The sequence below is a fragment of the Rhea pennata genome, chromosome 3, assembly GCF_028389875.1.
Source record: "Rhea pennata isolate bPtePen1 chromosome 3, bPtePen1.pri, whole genome shotgun sequence".
In the NCBI taxonomy this organism is placed as follows: Eukaryota; Metazoa; Chordata; class Aves; order Rheiformes; family Rheidae; genus Rhea; species Rhea pennata.
The window spans coordinates 128374289-128393043 of record NC_084665.1 but is presented as its reverse complement, the minus strand read 5'-3'; the positions used below and the strand labels follow the sequence as shown (position 1 = coordinate 128393043).

Genomic DNA, 18755 nt, shown 5'->3' with positions numbered 1-18755 from the left:
TCCAGGAGGGTCACTTTGGGAGCCCTCCTTTCCTTGCAGAAGGCTATGTCAAGCAAAACATGAGCAAATCTTTAGCCCACCCGGGATACAGCCACATCGGTTCCCTACTGGTAAGATCACAGGCAAACCTCCCTGTGTGGCTTTTCCATATCCTGCAGTTTGTTTTCACATAAACATAAACTGAGCTTCATCCGGACACACGGGACTGATGCTCATGGCCCATTGCTACCTCTTGACTGACCAAAGTCAAGACCAGCCCAGACCAGACAGAAGCCACCCTGAGGTCCTCCTGGGACATGGCTCTCTGCCCCATCAAGGACCACCCCAGCATCACGTCCTGGGAAAGCAAAATCCCAGCGCAGAAGTGTTTCTCCAGCTGGGTAGGTCAACAACAGGAAAGAAGACCGCAAAATTTGCCCACGCCGTTGTGGGAGCAGTGAGTCTGGAGCTGGCATTCCCAGCACGCGTCCCAGGACCGCTCCTGGTCCGGCAGCAGGAGGTGACATGAGGACCAGCAAGGTCCACGGGGCATGGGCACAAATCTGCCTCAAACAAAGGCTCCCGCATGAGCCGGGGGGGGGGGTTGGGGCAACGAGTCCTGCCCCAAACCCTCCCCAGGCAGGGACAGGAGCGAGCACGAGCCAGGGGCCATCACAGGGGCACTTTGCATGCAGCTACTGCTTTTGGGGTGGAAAAGAGAGTTTAGCCCCAAAGCGCGTTTCTTCCCCGGACGCGAGTTTGAGCAAGGGCCCTCGTTCCACTCGCCCGTGCGAGGCTTGGCCACCAGAAGGAGACACCAGGAGGCCACCAGAGCTCTAGCAGCACCTCCTTTCCAACACCCAAGGCCAACCCAACGCTGTGCAGCAGGGACGCACGGCGTCCCTGCCCGAAAGCCGGGCCAGCTCACCGCAGCTCCCAGCGGAGAGGTTTGGTCCGGGCGCCGAAAGCGGGTCGTAACCCTCACCCCGTGCGGCCTCGGCTGCCGGAGGACCCGGGACCTGCCGGGACAGCTCTGGAGAAGGCATCAGCGAGGCTGCGGGACCCTCTCCCGTCGCGCGGCTTTTGCACCCGAAGGTGACGGCGCGGTGGCCCCATCCACGCCGTCCCGCGCGGGCGCCCTGCCCTGGCCGGGGCCCTCCGAGGAGCGGGGAGAGCAGCTCAGGGCAGCCGCCGTCATCCCAAGAATTTTTTTTTTTTAAAAGAAAAAAAGAATAATAATAATAAATAAATCTGCCGGCCGCCTTCTTTCCGCTAAGCTTTCGTTCGCCGCCCGCAACCTTCCCCGCTCCCGTGCCGCCCCCCCCCCTCCTCCTCCTCCTCCGTCCGAGTCCGCCCGCCCGCCGGCCCCTTCCCGGCGCCGCTTCCGAAGCTCTGCCCGGAAGAGCGCCGAGCCCCCCGGCACGCGGTATAAAAAAAGGCGCCGGGGGGCCGCGGCGAAGTTGTGCGGCCGGACGCTCGCGGGGAGGACGAGGAGAGGCGGAGGACGGCAGGCTCCCGCCGCGCAGCCGCAGGTAAGCGCCCCGGCCCCGAAAACCCTAAAAAATTTTTGAAGGATAATAAAATAATAATAATAATTAAAAAAAATAAAGGGGGGGTGCAGGACTCGACGGCCGGGCAAGGCGAGGCTGCCACGGGCATCGCCGCGGCGCATCGCCCCCGGCGCCCTGCCGGGGTCCCGGCACGCTTCCTCGCCGCCCCCCCGGGGCTGTCGCCGGCTCCCCAGCGCCAAGACGCGGCTGGGAGAGCAGCAGGGAGGCAGCAAACCGCGCTCTCCGCTCGCCCGGCGTGGTCACTACGCCCCTGCCGCCCCTTCGGGGGCTGCTGGCTGCACCGCGGCGCGCGGCCGTAGCGCAGCCCGGGGGAGCGGGAGCCAGAACGGGGTCTGCCCTGGGTTTTTTTTTTTTTGTTTTTGTTTTTTTTTTTGCATGTAGGGTGGGTTTTATTTCTTTTCCTTTTCTTTTTTTTCCTTCTCCTCCTCCCTCCTCCTGGAGACCTCTTGCAGCGAGCTAAACGCAGCTGGCTGGGAAAGGAGCTCTCTTCTTTTTTTTTTTTTTTGCAAAAGGAAAAATGCTTAAATAGCTACCTGCCCCATCGGTGGCAGCGTAATTCTGGCGGTTCCCCCGGACGGAGAGGCCGTAGCGGTCCCGTTCCTCCGGGCGCTCGCCCCTAGCCGGCTCTCCGGCCGCAGCCGCCAGCTTTGCCGGGATGCTGCGTGAGTTTCCTGCAGCCGGGCTGCCGCCGGGAGAGCGGCTCGGAGAGCCGAGCCCCGGCGCGATTTAACGTAAAACGCTCCTGCCCGCCTTCTCCTTCACCGCGGTTTAAACCCCACCGTCGCGCGCCTCCTCGCAGCTGCCTCTCCCTGCGCGCCGGAGCTGCGCAGCCGTCCAAGGGGCTTCGCGGCGTGGGTATCCCGGCGCAGGGAGGGGGGCGGCGAGGGGGGCGGCAGGGCACGGCAAGCGGGCTGCGAGCCGCCGGCACCTGAACACAGCCCCCCCGGAGCGCTTTGCGCCGGCGGCATTCCTCCCCCCTCCTCCACCGCGCCGCGGCTCTCGGCAGACGATCGCCGTCCTCGCAGCCAGCCCTCGCCACCCGCCAAATGGGTCCTTTGCAATAGTTCGTTTGCAGCAGCTCGTTTGCAGCGGTTCCCTTGCAATAGTTCGTTTGCAGCAGTCTCTTTGCAATAGTTCGTTTGCAGCAGTTCGTTTGCAGCGGCCGCTGCCCGCCGGGCCCTGTCTCCGCAGGCCGCGCGCCGCGCGCCAGGATGCCGAGCCCGCTCTGGAGCCTGCCCGTGCTGCTGGGGCTGCTGCTGGGCCACCCCGCCGCCACCCACGGGCCCTGCTGGGAGAGCCCCAAATGCCAGGACCTCGCCACCGAGGCCGGCGTTTTGGTAAGTGCAAGGCGGGAGACGCCCTGCGGGAGCATCACCGCCGGGCGGCCCCCGTGCCCCGGAGGTTTCGGGGGGCTCGTGCCTCCCGGCTTTGCGCCGGGCGATGCTGAAACAGCAAAGCGGAGCTCCCGGCATCCCTCCCGCGCGGTGCAGACCTGCAGCCTGGCTGTCGCCTTCACCCCGCGCCAGCGCCAGTCGGGTGCCGGCGCCCCAGCACGCCGCCCCTTTTGCAGCAGCGCAGGGCTGCTTTGGCATCGCTGCAACCCTTCTGCCCTGGTTTGGCATCGCTGCAACCCCCCCCCCCCCCCCGGTCTGGCATCCCTGCAGCCCTTCCCGGATTTGGCATCTCCACAACCCCGCTCCTGGTTTAGCATCGCTGCAAATCCACCGGTGCCGGGACTACACTGTGCCCCTGCCTGCGGAGGGGTGGGACCAGGCACCTTCATGGCGCACGGGCGATCGAGCTGCAGCTCCCGAGCGCGTGTGTGATCGAGCTGCAGCTCCTGGGCACGCGTGCGATTGAGCTTCAGCTCCCAGGAGCACGTGTGATTGAGCTGCAGCTCCCGGGCGTGCGTGCGATCAAGCTGCAGCTCTGGGCACACGTGCGATCGAGCTGCAGCTCCCAGGTGCACGTGTGATAGAGCTGCGGCTCTGGGCACACGTGCGATCAAGCCACAGCTCCGGGCGCGCATGCGATCGAGCCGCAGCTCCGGGCACACGTGCGATCGAGCCGCAGCTCCGAGCACACGTGCGATCGAGCCGCAGCTCCGGGCACACGTGCGATCGAGCCGCAGCTCCGGGCGCGCGTGCCGCGTGCATCTCCACGTGCGGGCGCCCGGCCGCAGCCTTTCCCCCTCTCGCCCGGCCAGGTGTGCGCCAAGGCGTGCCGCGCCGACCTCTCGGCCGAGGCGCCCGTGTACCCGGGCAACGGGCACCTGCAGCCGCTCTTCGAGAGCGTCCGCAAGTACGTCATGAGCCACTTCCGCTGGAACAAGTTCGGCCGCAGGAACAGCAGCAGCGGCGGCGGCGGGCGCAAGCGGGAAGAGCTGCCGGGCAGCCCGCTCCCGCCGGCGGCCCCCGGCGCCCCGCCGGCCCGGCGCGGCGGCAGCGAGGAAGAGGAAGGCGCCGGGCCAGAGCGGGAGGAGAGCAAACGCTCCTACTCCATGGAGCACTTCCGCTGGGGGAAGCCGGTGGGCCGCAAGAGGAGACCCGTCAAGGTCTACCCCAACGGCGCGGAGGACGAGTCCGCCGAGAGCTTCCCGCTGGAGTTCCGGCGGGAGCTGCCGGCCGGCGGGACGCTCCCCGCGGAGCAGCAGCAGCAGCAGCAGCAGGAGGAGGAGGAGGAGGAGGAGGAAGGCGGCTCCCGCGGGACGCGCCGCTTCCGCTGGCAGGAGCCCCCCAAGGACAAGCGCTACGGGGGCTTCATGACCTCCGAGCGCAGCCAGACGCCTCTAGTGACTCTTTTCAGAAACGCCATCGTCAAAACCGCCTACAAAAAGGGCCAGTAAAGGGGCCGGGCCGGGCCGGAGGGCGGCTCGCGCCCGCCGCGGCCCCGCGTAGCTGTAGCATCCCGCTGGCATCGCCCGTCCCGCAGCCGCAGCCGTCGGCGCCCGCGGGGCTGCGGCACCGGGGCCCCCGAGCGGCTCCGGCGGCGGCCCGGGGGGACGAGGGCCGCGCGCCCGCCGCCGCCGCCGCACTGCTTCGCAGCCCCCGGGGCCGCTGGCGGATTTCCACTGAGCTGTACAGTACTGTAAATGAGGGATTAAACGGAATTCTCAAAATACTTCTTTTGAGGGGGATTTGGGGGTTTTTTTCTTTGCAAGCTCGGCGGCTCCCCGCGCTGTCCCGCATGGCTTTTGCAGAAGGGCCCCCGCGGCCAAGGGGGTGGGAAAAACCAACGGGATACCAAAATCCTGCAGCTGGGGGGGGGAGCAAAGAGCCAGGACTGGGGGAGGAAACGTCGCGGGGCGGCGGGCGGGCGGGCGGAGAACAGGCGGGTCTGCAGCCGCCCCGCGCAGGACCGCGCGTTCCTTTGCGGCTGCTCCGGGTGCTTCCTTGGAAACACCAAGGCAAAACAGAGCTCGTGTGAACGCTTTGAGGGGGGAGGTTGGTTTTTTTTTCCTCCTCCTGCTCAGCTAAACGTTGCCCTAAATCCGTCCCTAACGGAGCAAGGAGCAGAGAGCAGGCGCAGCAGGTGCCCGCACGCTCGGCTCGGCGGCACCGCAGCGTTTTGCCACCCCAAACGCCCAAACGGGTTTTTTCTACCCCCCCCCCCCCCCCCGGGGCCCATTCCCGCCCCGGGAGCAGCCCCCGTGGCGCAGCCAGACCGGAGGCGCTTAGCAGGGCGACACGGACGTTTATTCGACGGTGCGTTCGGCGCCGCAGCGCCGGCGTGCAAGCCACCTCCGGAGAAATACCCGGCGGAGCACGTACAGCCGCGAGCGTCTAAACTAAAGGCGCCGGCGCGGTGGCGGTCACAGGTGCAGCGCGGGGGCCGGAGACCCAAGGCGCCTCCCGCGCCCCCGCCACTCGGGGTGTTGGGGGGTGACGTAGCTTCTCCTACTGCATTTTGCTACAGTTCTTAGTGCTTTTCATTTAATTAAAAAAAAAATAGCCACTTGAGCAAACTCTGCTTTTCTCGCTTGCGGAGGCGGATCCTAACGGCCGGCGGGAATTCCCTACCGCCTAGCGGGATGCTGCCGGCGGCCCGCACCCGGCCTCATCCTCGGGAGCGCAGCGGGCTGCGGGGACACGGCCCGGGATTCCTCCACGAACCGCCTTCGGCATTGCGCCAGGAGGGGCCGGCCGCGTCCCCGCGCGCCCAAAGGGAACGGCCCCCCCCGGCCAAGGAGCAACGCGGAGGAGGAGGAGGAGGAGGAGGGAGGTCAGAGCTGCCAGTCGGCTTCCTCCCCCCCTCCTCCGGCACCAAAATCCTCCCCGGCATCCCGCAGCGGCCCCCGGCATCCCGCAGCGGCCCCTGGCATCCCGCGGCGGCCGCCCTCAGTACACGCACAGGTCCGGGAACTTCATCTCGTACACGGGGACGGAGTGGTTCTGCGGCTGGCCGTAGGCGGCCGTGATGGTGCCGGAGGGGCTCGGCGGTGGCCTGGAGCCGGCACAGAGGGAAGGAAGCGTTACGGGGGTTTGGAGCAGCCCCGGCGCGGGAAAAGCGCCAGGGCGAGGCGGTCCCGCAAGCAGGCGGGCAAAGGGGAGGCTGCCGGCGGTGCCGCGGCTCACCGGATGGTGATCTCGAAGATCTGGTTGAGCTTGCTCTGCAGCAGCGTCGCCTGCAAGAGAGGGAGGGCGGCCGTGGCGGGGGGCGGCCCGGGCCGAGGCGGAGCGGCGGGGCGCGCGGCGGCGGGGGGCGCGGCGGCGGGGGGCACCGCGGCGGCCCCGACTCACCCGGGCGCCGCAGTGGGCGGCGATCTCCTCGAAGGGGGCTTTCTGGAACTTCTCCACCACCTGCCGCCTCCGCTCCCGCTCCTGCTCCTCCACGGCGACGCCGTCTGCTGAAGCACGGGGAGCGGGGCTGGCATCCGCGGCCCGGCCCGGGAGGAAGGGGCGCGGGAGCGGGCACGGCCGCGGGAGCGGGCACATCTCCAGGCGCGCGCACGACCACGGGCGCACGCACGGCCGCGGGGGCGAGGGCACCCACCAGCGGCTCCATCGCTCACCTATCGCCTTCTTCAGCGTCTCGTAGGTGATCTCCTCCGCCGGGGCTCGCTGGAGGAAGGGGAGAAAGCCGCCGAGGCTGGAGGCACGGCGGGGCCGACAGCGCGCTTCGCCCGCGGGGAGCTCGGCTCGCCCGCCCCAGCGCCCGGCGCCCTCTTCGTGCCCATCGCCAGGGAGCAGGGACGCCTTTCCCGGGAGCCCGGGCTCTGCCCACGCGCTTCTCCAGGCCGCATTACCCCGCACCGCTCCCCAGCGGCTCCCGTTGCTACAGCGCGCGCGTACACGGAAAAAGGAAGATTTGCCAGGCAAGCGGTGGCGTGAGACCCTTCCTCCCGCGCTGGGGGCTGACGGCGGCATGCTGGGCGCGCTGGGACTGGCACGGACACGGACGGGGGTAGCGGGGGCTTGTCCACGCAGCCAGGGGGAAAATTAGAGAGGGCTCAAGCGCGCGGGGCCGAGGGGACGCTGCTGCCCCGGTACCTCCTCTCGCTCGGGGCTGTTCCTCGACTCCACCTCGACCTGCAGGGAGATGGTCTCACCGATGCTCTTCCTCTTGGAGAGGCGATCCTCGTCTGCGGAGGAAGGCGCAGGGCGCGGGAGCTGAGCGCAGCCGCCCTCCCCGGAGGAGGGCTCTGCCCACAGGCCGGCGCTCGGGGGCCGGCGTCCCCCGCCCCGGGGCGCCCCGGGCGGGCGCGTACCCGTCAGCTGGGGGACGTAGGGCGTGCTGAGCCGGTCCGAGTTGTAGCCGCTGCCCCCCAGCACCTCACTGATCTTGCTCTGCCGGAAGAAGACCTCGGGGCCGAGGCGGTCCAGGCTCCTGCTCAGCCTACGGGGAAGGAGGAAACGCCAGCGGGGACGGCGGCACCTCTCCCGAAACCGCGCCGGGGGTGAGGGGACGGCCAGCCCCTGCGGGGGCAGGAACGGGGGGCTCGCACGGCTTCGCTTGGCTCCAGCCGGTCCCCACGCCCCAGCAGCTCAGAGAGAGAAGCAGAGAGAACCAGAAAAGCCCTCGCTCAGTCAGCCCCGAGCCGTCGCGATGGAGCCGGGTCGAGCCCGCGCTCGGCCGCGGAGCTCTGACCCCGAACGGGAGAGGAGGCAGCCGCGGGCACGCTAAGGGCTGCTAATCCCGGCAGCAGCCGCGCTCTCGGGGCTGCCTGTCCCTTGGCACCGGTCAGCAGGAGCTGGCGCTTCCCAGCGGAGCCTCTTACCTGGGTCTCTCCACAAACACGTCCTCGGGGAGCAGATACGGAGCCTCCTTCTGCCGCATCTGGATGACCTGCGAAAAGGAAGCGGGGAGCCGAGTTCAGCCCCCGCGGCCAGCCGGAGCAGCCCGGCGCGGTCACGGACACAGCTCCGTCCCCGCGCCCTCACTCGGCCCACGCACCTCGTGGATGTGCTGGCAGAAGGTGGGCACGGTGGTGAGCTGGCTGATGAGGTTCAGGTAGGCTGCGCCGAGGGCGTAGAGCGCACAGCGGTTGTACGTCGGCAGGTTGTCCTCGTTGATCTGGGCGATCTCCTGCAGTGGGGACATAGAGCCCGTAGGGCGGGCATGGCCAAGGTGCCAGGTGGGATCCCACTATGTTGTTCTGGAAGTCCCCGGGGTGACCTGGGTCTCTCTCCACTGTGCTGACCCCATCCCACTGCATGACATGACTCGGGGGTGGGGGGGGGGAGAGAAGAAGCTGGGAGCAGGGGATGCACTTGCATCCTCCTGTCTCAGAGCCCTGACTGCAAAATAACCCCCCTCCCAGAGGCTTCTTCACTTCCTCCATCACCATCATCACCAGCACAACTCAGGCAGATGCCCAGACTCCAAAACTGGTGTAAAATCCCTGCCAGGCCTCCAACACTGGCTCAGCACCTCGCTGCAGGCTGCTGTCCCTGGCCAGTATCACCACCACAAGGCCACCTCCAGTCCTCAGATGCTGCAAGGCCACCTCCAGCCCTCAGCCACGTTAAGGCAAATCTCCAAGCCCACTTCATTAACACTCTTTATGAGCTCCCATGGGAGACCCTGTCCAGCTGTGGTCCATGCACCCCATAGGTGCTCAGCCTGACTCCATCACGAGCCTACCTGCACCGCCAGCACCAGGCGGATGAGGTCCACCACGACCTCCTCGTTAGCCAACTCAATGCTGATGAGCACCAGCATGCTGTAGAGAGCCTCGTAGTGAGCCTGCATGTTGCTCTCCTCCTTGCAGGTCAGGTAGATGTGGCGGTAGAGCTGCTGGGCATGCTGCAGGGATGGGGAGGCAGGCGGTCACCTCGCGAGCAACTGCTCTGAGCACTGCCACCTTCACCAGCGCCGCAGGGAGAAGGAAAAGCCGCAGGGCCCATCCATGCAGCAGGGAGCAGAGCCCGGGAAAGGACACTCCTGGTGGAAAAGCTGCCAAGAAGGTGCAGCTTGGAGCACAGCAGGGAAATGAAGCCTCGAGGCACCGCAAGGGGCTTTAGTGCCAGAGGGGTCTGAACCACCTCTGGAAAAGTTTGGAAGAGGGGAAAGAGGAGTAGTCATTCCTTGGGGAAAAAGGCAGGCTTAGGGGGACTCCAAGTATTAAGCACTGATAGAGATGAAATCCCACCAGCTTTTCCTGGGGACCTCCCCAGGTTTAGGGGCACCATGAGACTCCTCCTGTCCCACGTGATTTGAGGAAACTGAGGCACAGGCGGCTCGACCCCAGGCCCCGGCACTACCTTCTTCATGAAGACGGTGTCTTGGCGCGAGCACTTGTCCACTTTCAGCTTCAGCACGGAGATATCGCTGATGGTGCTGCAAGGAAAGGCCAAGGGAAGCTCAGAGACCAACACAGGGAGGACGCAGGCTTCCCACACATCTCCACCAGCTTGCAGAGCTGCCGCCTGGGAACAAGCTATAACTGAGGCAGGAAGCCAACAGTAGGTTTTAAAACCCAGCTGAGCAACTTAGACATCCAGGACTACCGAGCCAAGTCACCATGGGATTTCACATTGGTGGTGCTCGGAAATACTAAGCCAAATTGACAACAAAAACATACAAGCAAAATGGATTAGCAGGACCGCATCAAACCCCATGGAGATATCTTCATCTGGGATTACAGTGGCCTTAGGATCCAGCTTTGATCCTCTCCAGAGCACGGCTAGCTAAAGCCAGCACCGGCACGGTGGCCGGCCCGTGGGGATGCAATGTGGCCAATGAAGCCACCAAGGAGGTGATGCTTGAGATGCTGGGAGATACCTGATGGTGGAGAACTTGTGGCGGTTCCCATGGCGGTCGATGAAGCTGATGAGGATCTCAAGGACGAAGAGGCGGATCTCAGCATCTTCCATGAGGGCAGCAGAGAGCAGCCTGTCCAGGAAGGAGCTGGGAAGCGCCGTGAGCATGTTGCTGCACTGAAAGCCCAAGGAGACCTGCAGCACCAAGGAGGAAGGAGGACAACATGACCATGCCACTGGGGGGGGGGTTAAAACACAACACAGAAATGGGGCAGAGAAGACCACGTGGCTCAGGCTCCCTGGACGCAGGGACGGCGACGTGTCCGTACCTGGAGGAGGGACTTCAAGAGCATTATCTGCGTCAGCCGATTCCGGTTCTCACTGCGGGAGAGAGAAGAAACGAAGGGTAAAACCCAGGGGAAAACAAACCAACCCTCCCTCCACACCCAAAGGGTGGAAACGCCTCGGAAAGGGCTCCCCGCGAGCCACCGCGGCACTCGGCCGCGCTGCAAGGGACTCGGGCGTAAGAGCCGGCAGCGATGCTGCGTTTTGCATTCGCCCCGCACCAGAAACCGGAATAAGACCCGTCCTTCACACGGCCTCAGCTAGGGCTTAGAAAGCTCTCCCGGAGCGAGCTTGCGAGCCCACAAACCGAAAAGCAGGCGCACGCAGCCTGACGCGGAGAAAAGGTTCACGCGAACCAGGAGCGAATCCGGGCGCCGGGGAACTGCCCCGGCGGGAGCGCGAGGCAGAGCGGGCGGCAGGGATCGCTGCCGGCTCGCGGCGCGTCTCCCGGCAGCCGGCAAAGTCTCTCTCCCGTCACCGACAAGTGGGAACAGCCTGACCGCGCTCTGGGGATAAATATAGCTCGCCAGTCTGTTTGCCGCTTTCCCTCCGTGTCTCAGCGCCGTCACCCTCGCTCCAAACAGCGCGCTCCTGCGCCGCTCCCACACTTCTCCGGCAATTCTGCTGTTTGGGTGTTTTCCTGCCCTTCCTCCAGCACTGGCTCCCACTTGGTGCCGGTAAAAGCTTTGACGCGGCTCAGAGGCAGCAACGAGAGCGGCTGCTCCTCCCTCGCAGGGCGATTTTTATCCTTTCCTCCCTACTGATTTTGGGCGAAGCCCCAGGACCAAGCTGCGGACGGCCAAATCGCCTGGGGGGGCCCCAAGCGGAGCGGCGGTGCCCCCCGCAGCCTCGCTGCCCGTGCCGCCCTTCTCCCCGCGACGCTCCAGCATTTCACACCGCCGGACAGCAAAGCATTTTCAACTGGGATCTGGCATCGCTCTCCTTCCCTCCGGCTCCAGGGGAAGGGCCTGGCAAATACTCGGCCCGTCCAAAAACGCACCCGCCTCCTACCCTGGCCCGGAAGGAGCAGCCCCGGGCTGCGGCCCCGGGCACGGCGGGACCGCGCTGCCCTCGCCGGGCACGAGGCAGCCCGCGCCGCAGGGCGGAGGGGAGGGAAAGCATCTGTCCTCACCCGGCTTTGCCGGCCTCCATGGCCTGGTGCAGGGAGGGCAGCGGCACCTTGCTCATGATGAAGAGCATCACCTCGGAGCGCTGGTAGGTGGGCAGCGTGCTGGCGAAGGACCCTGCGGGCATGAGAGCGCGCGGGCAGCGTGCGGGGCGCAGCTGGAGCTGCCGCCCGCCGGCTGCTTCTCCTGCCAGCGTGTGAAACCCCTGGGAAAATCCAGGCAAGAGGGGCCCCGCAAAACGCCTTTTCCCCTCCTCCAAACCCCGCTGCGGCGGCGAGCGGCGCCCGCGCTCCGTCCGCTGCTTCCCGGGGCGGGGGGACGGGACGGTGCGTCCCCGCCGTGCGCCGCGGGCTCTGCTCCCGCCTGCCCTCTCCTCCTCCTCCTCCTCCTCCTCCCCCTTCCCTGGGCTGCGCATCCCCGGCAGAAACGCGGAGGCGGCTCGCCGCAGCCGGGGCTGCGATGCCACCTGCCGATAACGGGCCGCCGCGGAGAAACGGCGGCTTCCCCCCCGGCGGGGCGCGGGGGACGGGCCCGGGAGGGGGGTCCGCTTTCCCGCGGGCGCGCCGCACCTATGGTCTTGATGACGGCCTCCTGGAACATCCTCTCCTCGTGCTCCTTGATGCTCCTGGCGCCGCCGGCGCCGCCGTCGTAGCTGCCGGTGAGGGCGTAGTCGATGCTGAGCCGCAGCTGCCGCAGCAGCGTGTTGAACACCTCGAGCACCGTGGGGCCTGGGCCGGCGGCAGGGCGGGCGGCGCGCGGCGAGCTTAGCGGGCCGGCGGCCGCCGCCGGCGCTCGCGGCACGGCGGCCGGAGGGAAGGGCGAGGGGAGGGCGGCGCGGGCTTACCCACGGAGCCGGAGGCGGCGATGACGGCCGCCTCGGAGAGCACCTCCACGATGCCGGCGCGCACCGTGGCCGCGCTCTTGCTGTTGGCGTCCAGGTGCCCCAGGAGCTGCTGGATCACCAGGTGCGAGTGCTGCGGCTGCAGGCAGAGCAGCGGCGTCGGCGCCGGTTCCCGCCGCGGACGCGCGCGGGGCTTGGGCTTTTGCCGGGGTTTTCCCGGCACCTCCGTGCTTCCATAGGGCCCTGCGGTGCGGCGGCGGCCCCGCGCTCCAAACGGGCGCTCGCAGCATTTTACAAAACCCGATCGCGCCGTGGAGGGGAGAAGAAACACGAAACGAGAGCGGGGAGGACGACGGGCTGCTGCCTGCGCGCGTCGGCGTCCCCCCCCCAGCCCCGCGCCCCGAGCGGAGCCGCAGAGGGGCTGCGCGGAGCAGGAGCCAGGCGGGACGGCGGCGCGGAGCCGGAGACCCCAGGGAAGCGGGGCCGGGGGCCGCCGAGGGCAGGGCGGGGGTCCGAGCCCGCTGCCGGCCGCCCACCTGGATCGAGTACATGATGATCTTGAAGCAGCGGATGGCGAAGGTCTTGGGCTCCCACAGCGCGTGGTTATCCAGGTGGCTGGCAGAGGCGGCGCCGGGAAGGGGCACAGCGTCCGTCGGCGCTCCGCACCCCGAAGCCCGCGGGAGCCGCGGCCCGGCAGCAACCGCCCGGCCGTTTCTCCGTGCCTCGGTTTCCCCGCGGTGGGCCGCGCGGCGGAGCGGGCCCCCCGGCAGGACGGGACTTACATGAGGACGGGCTTGATGGCGTTCTTGATGTTGCCGTACGCCGCCCGGCCCAGCAGCTCCCGCAGGCAGCGCTCCGCCAGCTCCGCGGGGCTCTCCTTCTCCTTCTCGGTGGCTTGCAGCGGCGAGGGCGAGCGGCTGCGGCGGGGCAGCGGGGCTCAGTGCCCGCCGGCCCGGGCGGCGGCGCGGGGGGCACACGTGCCGGGGATTTTCCCTGGGAAATCCCAAGGGGAATTTCCCCCTCCTCCCCCCCCCCACCCCGTTCCGCCCCAGGGATGCGGCGCGACGGCGCGTTTCGGCTCCCGAGGTTCATCCCGGCGGGCTTTAAGCTAAGAGCTGGAACAGCGTTTGGGCAGCGGGGACCCTGTGCGGCAGGCGAGGGGGGGTTCAGCCGGCTCGGCGGCAGCTCAGCACCCTCGAGCTGCAGGGCCACAGCTTTTTTTCCTGTTTTGTTTCGTTTTTTCCCCTCGTCCCAGTGCGAGGTGCGGGCGCGCGGCGGCCGGCGCTCACCTTTCGGCCTCCTCGGCGTGCTGCAGGTTGAAGAGCAGCGAGGGCACGATTTTGTCCATGTGCTGCGGGTCCCAGATGTTCGCCTGGAGCTCGTCGTTCACCGTCTTCCTCACCACGCCTTGCAGGCCTTTAATGCCCGACATCCGGATCCTGGGGAACCAAGTGACGCAGCGATCTTTACCCATATAAATAAATACGTATGTATACGTGGAACGTGTTCTTTTATGTTTATACATGCACCCGCTCGGAGGCGGCCGTGCAAGCAGGCCCCGAAGGAGGGCGATGCCCCTCTTGGCAGCTCGGGGCCCGGCGGGCCGGGAGCGACACTCCTGCTTGGCGATTATTTTTCCCTCCAGGAGGAAAAAAAAAGAAAAAAAAAGAAAAAAGAAGAGTAGTGCACACAGTGCAGCTGTAAAATAAATATACAAATAAGTCTAATTTTGCTAGAGGGAGAAGAAAGAGCAATTTGAGAAAAGGGGGGAAGAAAAGAAAAACCCCCAAATAATCGCTTCGAGGCCGGGCGGCAGCGGAGAAGCAGCTGGGAGCCGGCGGTGCCAGAAGGCAGGTTTTCCCGCGCCGTGCCGTGCCGCGCCGCGCCGCTCACTTGGTGCGGACGTCCGGGTCGTCGTGGCTGGAGTGGCACATCTCGCTGAAGCGCGACACGAAGAAGTCGTAGCTCCGGTGATACGACGGCGTGTCCTCCTCGATGTTGGCAAACTTCACGAACTGGGAGAGGTGGAAAAAGAGGGATGATGAGGGCGGGGAGAGGGGGTGAGCCGCGAGCCAGGGAAAGCAAAGGGAGGGGCGAAAGCCGCTCTCCGGAGCGGGGGACGCGGGGCTGCCGTGCTCCGCGCCGGCGAAACGCGGCCGGGCCGCGCGGGGAGCCCGGCTGGCTTCGGCGACGCGGAAACGCGGCCGTCTATAAATACACCAGACGTAAATACATCAGGAGGCGAGCGCGAAGGAGGGAGAAGAGCTGCTTAAATTAAAGCCCGACGTTGATCAGAGGAGGAAAAATGACAAAAAAAACAACAACAACAACAAAAAACCCACAACGGCAGTGACGTCAAGCTGCAAATTCACCCGCAGCGGGGCGGCTGCCCAGCCTCCAGCCCCGGGAAGGAGCTTCACGCTGCCCCAAATTCCTGCCGCGGCAGCGCGCTCCCGCCCGCATCCCTCCTGCCCGAAGGAGCCTCAGCTCCTCCCAGAGCCCCGGGGACGGGTGCTCGATGACAGCCCCCGAAACCCGCGGGGATCGCCTCCCGCGCCGCCCCAAAAGTGCCGCCCAGCCCTCAAACCACCCCCGCCCCGAAGAGGGGGGGAACAGGGCGTCCGAGCCCAAACCCTTCCCCTACGGGATGCGGGGGGCGGGGGGACCCCGTCCCGGCGCCTCCCGCGGCCGCTCACCGAGTTGGTGCCCAGGATCTGCAGGTTGGGCTTCTCCGACTCCAGCAGCTTGGCCACCATCTTCAGGAAGCTCTCCACGAAGAGGTTGATGCTCTGGCAGTGGCAGGCCATGAGGAGCTGGTCCAGCGCCTCCATGGCGATGCACACGTACCTGGGGAGCGGAGGCGGCGCGGGTCACCCCGCGGCAGCGGCCTCCGCCCCGCGAGCCCCCAAGGGATTTTGCATCCCCCCTCCCGGGGCCAGGGCCGGCGGCGGGGAAGGACCTCCGTTTCGGGGCCGGGCCCCTTCCGCAGCCGGACTGGGCAGCCGCGCCGGCGCTTTACCCGTAGCGGTGTCGGCTCACGTCCCTGATGAGGCGCTCGGAGAGGTAGGCGCCGATGCGGTCCAGCTTCTCTGGGGCGGACAGGGCGTAAAACGTCAGCTTCTCCATGTTGGTCTTCACCAGCCCGTCCTGCGAGAGAGCCGCTCGCCACGGGGCTTCGGGGAAAACGCCGAGCGGCCGGCGGGGCGGGAGCGGAGCATCCCGGCGGGGCGGGAGCGGAACATCCCGGCGGGGCGGCGCTTACCTCCGGGTCCTCGGGGAAGATGTTGTCCACCAGCCGCTTGTAGCGGGGCCGCAGGGCGCCGCAGCAGCCGCACACGCCTGCGAGGGGAGGTCCGGGTCAGCAGCTTCCCGGTATGGAAAACGGGCAAGAAACCGGCCCGCCGGAGCCGAGAACGGTGCGCGGGCCCAGCTCGGCTCCCGTTCGCATCACTGCTCTGCCCTTGGGTCTTTCCTCGTTAATCCCCTTCCCTTTCCCCGTTTTAATTACAGCTCAGCAATAAACACGGCAAGGGGAAAGCTTACGGCCGTATTATCCGAGGCCTGGAATTTACTTAATAAGGGCACTCGGACTGATTGCAAATAAATCTTAATTAAATCACGCCAAAACTCTCATTAAACCTAGCATCCCAGGAAGGGCACTCCGGGAGCACTCCGGCACGCGCCCCGAGCCCAGCAGACGCCTTTCCCTAAGTGGCTTAGCGCAACCTAATTCAGGACAAAAATCTCCCCGTCAGACGTGAGAAATGTCATCCCGCGCTATTCGAGTCGGCCCGGAGTCCCTTGGCTCCTACGGCCTGGAGCAGGGCACCTGGGGCCACGGGAAAAAGGGGGGAAAAGGAAATAAAATCAAGGGAAGGAGCAGGGAGGAGGGAGGGACATGGAGGCAGGCGGCGAAGGCGGCTCCGCTCGCAGACTGCCGCCTCCCCGCGAGCTTTTCCCCACGGGAAAAAGCCCGGCGCCAAGGGGAAGGGCTGGCTCAGGTGCATCCTCCAAGCTGCTGCCACGGATTTTAGCACCGAGGAAAAGTGGCAGCAAAACCGCTGCAGCGTCACCCGACTTCCCTGCGTTCCCCTGCCAGCAGCCAGGGTAGATCCCGATGCAAATCCGCGCGGCTCCCTGCACTGCCAAAGCTGCCCTTTAAGCCATCCCGATCCCTCTAATCATGTTTAAAAGAGCCCAACGGGGCGTCGGGGCCAGCGGCCACCCCGGGGTCGGGGCCTGGAAAGCTCCGGAGTGGCAGCGAGACTGAGCATGGAATCACTTGGAACCACGGCTGCGGATGGGAAAATAAACCACAGCGGCGCAGTGCACCCGCCGGGTGCGGGTGCCGAACATCACGCAGGCTCCTCTGAATCCACTTTGGAAATAAAGCTCTGGAGCTGCGGAAAGTCCTCGGCACCGCCAGCACCGGCGCCTTTTCCTCCAACAAGGGCGCCGGATTAATTTGCAGAGCATTTGTTTTTTTTTTTCCCTGAGCTTTTTAACTAAAAGAGAGGAGGAAAAAAAAAATCTTAATTGCATTTCTCGTTTCCCTGCTGAGCCATCCAGTCCCGCGGTGCCGATTCAGCGCGAGAAGCGGCGCGACCACGAGCCTGGCAGCTCGCCGGAGCCTCGCCAGCGCCCAAAAGGCCTCGTTTCCCACTCCGAGAAAAGGGAACCTGCTGCGCTGGCAGCGCGGGAGGAGGCAGCGCGTTGGAAAACGCGGGGCCGCGGAGCCGTGCATCCCAGCCGGCCGCGCTCCGATCGGCACCGCTTCCTGCGCTGCCAAGCCGCCAGCTCCCGCTCGCCGCCCGATCCTTCACGCTGGCTGAGAGACGGTTAAAAAATTAAAAAGCTACTGATAATCCCGCACGCAGCCTAACGCGCCTCTCATCCCGAGGATCCCCCCGAGAGCTTCCCAACCGCCGGGGGAACCGGCTGCGGCTTTCACGCCGGGATCAGCAGCTCCCAAGACGTGTGCCCGGAGGGGAACGGCAGGCTCGAGGGGCGACCGGAGCCGCCGAGCACATCGCAGCCCCTCGAGCCAAGCGACCAAGAAGAAATCGCCCCCCCCAAATAAATAAATATATATATATAAGTAAATAAATCAGCAGCGACATGGAGGCGGCTCAGATGGAAAAGGCGCCGGCTGGTTCCTGCAAAGGGCACCCTGCGCCGCCGGCACGGAGCGTTGCCGGCACCAGACGGACAAGCAGGGCGAGGATGCGCTGACCCCGGCAGAGGGGCCGGGGGTGAAGGGAGCTGCCGCCGCCGGCGGGCACCGTCCCCCCCCTTCCTCGTTTTGTGGGTGGAAAAACACCAGCCGGGAGACCTGGATGACTCAACGTCGGCCACGGAGGAGAGGAAGCCGGGCGTCCTGCCGGCACTTCCCTTCCCGCTGCTCCTCGCTCCCCGCTTTCCCCACGCCCGGTCGCCTTCCCTCCCCCCCCCCCCCCCACCTAAATCCCGGCTCTGAAGCCAGCACCCTGCTAGCACCCTGCCCGCCTCCCTGCTCCCCGAAGCCCCCCGCCTCCCCGCCGTGACCTGGCGAAGAGCAGGCTCGGCTGAAGCGGCCCCGCGGCTCAGGGACCCCCAGCCGGGCTGGGGGGACCCCCGGGACGGGCGGCTCTCCCGCGTCGGCGTCCGCGGGAAAGGATGCTCAAGTGGCGAGGGCTTAATAGCCCACTGGATTCGGAGCGGCTTAAGGGCAACCCGCTGACCCCGCGTTTCGGGGGGGGGGGGGCCGCCAGCTGTGCCTGCCAGCTGTGCCCCATTACGTGCACGGTACCAGCCCCACGGCCAGGGAGAGATCCCGGGGCACACGGTCCCTATGCTGGGGGGTGCGGTGACCCCCCTGCAATATGCGGTCCCATATAGGTCCTGTACGAGCGGGTGACCCCCAAAAACCGGAGGGAGGGGGAATGGGCAGAGCAAGGTGGCCGGGAAAGGGGCACTGCCCCATAGAGCCAGTGGGGGGTGATGGGGACACAGCCCGTATTGGGGTCACAGCCCCACACATGGAGCGAATGTCCCCCCAGCCCCACGCGGGGGGGACACAGCCCTACACGGGGTGGGGGGGGACCCGCTGCCTGGACAGGCTGAGACCCCAGGAACCAGGGGACACGCACGGCCCGGAAGGGGCCAGTCCTGCACCGCGCTCTGGTACCGGACCCACATGCACCAGCCCGGCCCCCCGCCACGAGGCGCCGGTACCGGCCCCCCACGCACCGGCCCTGCAGGGGGCCCCGGTACCGCCTCCCAGGACCGGCTCCGCACTGCACCAGCCCGGCCCCGCACGGTGCCGCGGTCCCGGCCCCGGTCCCGGCCCCGCACTGCACCGGCCCCGCACGCTGCTCTGGGATCTACCCGGTCCCGGCCCCACACGCACCGGCCCCACACGATGCCCTGGTTCCGGCTCTGGTACCGGCCCCAAATGCACCAGCCCCACATAGTGCCGTGGTAATGGCTCCAGTACCGGCCCCCCTTGCACCGGCCCCACATAGTGCCCTGGTACCGGCTCCGGTCCCGGCCCCACACGCACCGGCCCCGCAGGTACCGGCCCCGGTACCGGCCAGGCTCAGCGCGGGTACTCACCGTACATGGCCGCTGCCGCTACCCCGGCTCGGCTCGGCCCGGCTCGGCTCTGCCCCCCGCGCCGGGCGGGGGCGGCAACGCAGCGGCGGCTCCTCCC

General features: G+C 66.8%; 2 protein-coding genes across 3 annotated transcripts; one reads left to right on the top strand and one right to left on the bottom strand.

Annotated features, from left to right (window-relative positions):
• The first annotated feature begins 2761 nt into the window (after positions 1 to 2761).
• On the top strand, positions 2762 to 4491 carry POMC (proopiomelanocortin). The gene is made up of 2 exons (XM_062571244.1): positions 2762 to 2887; positions 3757 to 4491. Exons 1-2 carry the CDS (start codon positions 2762 to 2764, stop codon positions 4393 to 4395), a joined length of 765 nt encoding a protein of 254 aa, XP_062427228.1. The 3' UTR covers positions 4396 to 4491.
• A 732-nt stretch (positions 4492 to 5223) lies between these two features.
• EFR3B (EFR3 homolog B) lies at positions 5224 to 18721 on the bottom strand. Of its 2 annotated transcripts, none has more exons than XM_062573321.1 (23): positions 18659 to 18721; positions 15327 to 15403; positions 15084 to 15211; positions 14761 to 14911; positions 13958 to 14079; positions 13354 to 13503; positions 12847 to 12981; positions 12601 to 12679; positions 12068 to 12203; positions 11793 to 11951; positions 11229 to 11340; positions 10081 to 10132; positions 9774 to 9946; positions 9254 to 9329; positions 8634 to 8795; positions 7944 to 8075; positions 7768 to 7835; positions 7258 to 7385; positions 7040 to 7131; positions 6562 to 6610; positions 6290 to 6396; positions 6125 to 6174; positions 5224 to 5993 (listed from the first exon to the last, which is right to left on the bottom strand). In XM_062573321.1, the coding sequence occupies exons 1-23, from the start codon at positions 18663 to 18665 to the stop codon at positions 5888 to 5890; spliced, it is 2451 nt and encodes an 816-aa protein (XP_062429305.1). In that variant the 5' UTR covers positions 18666 to 18721; the 3' UTR covers positions 5224 to 5887. The 2 variants fall into 2 exon arrangements, with proteins under 2 accessions (XP_062429305.1, XP_062429306.1); XM_062573322.1 differs by having other exon boundaries at positions 6290 to 6393.
• Between the last annotated feature and the right edge of the window lie 34 nt (positions 18722 to 18755).

Excerpts from the sequence above, each read along its gene's own strand:
- POMC (XM_062571244.1), top strand. The coding sequence starts at position 2,762 with ATGCCGAGCCCGCTCTGGAGCCTGCCCGTGCTGCTGGGGCTGCTGCTG. Across the intron at positions 2,888-3,756 it reads CCACCGAGGCCGGCGTTTTG|GTGTGCGCCAAGGCGTGCCG; the intron begins GTAAGTGCAAGG and ends TCGCCCGGCCAG.
- EFR3B (XM_062573321.1), bottom strand. Across the intron at positions 15,212-15,326 it reads TCTTCCCCGAGGACCCGGAG|GACGGGCTGGTGAAGACCAA; the intron begins GTAAGCGCCGCC and ends GCTCTCTCGCAG. Across the intron at positions 13,504-13,957 it reads GACCCGGACGTCCGCACCAA|GATCCGGATGTCGGGCATTA; the intron begins GTGAGCGGCGCG and ends TTGGTTCCCCAG.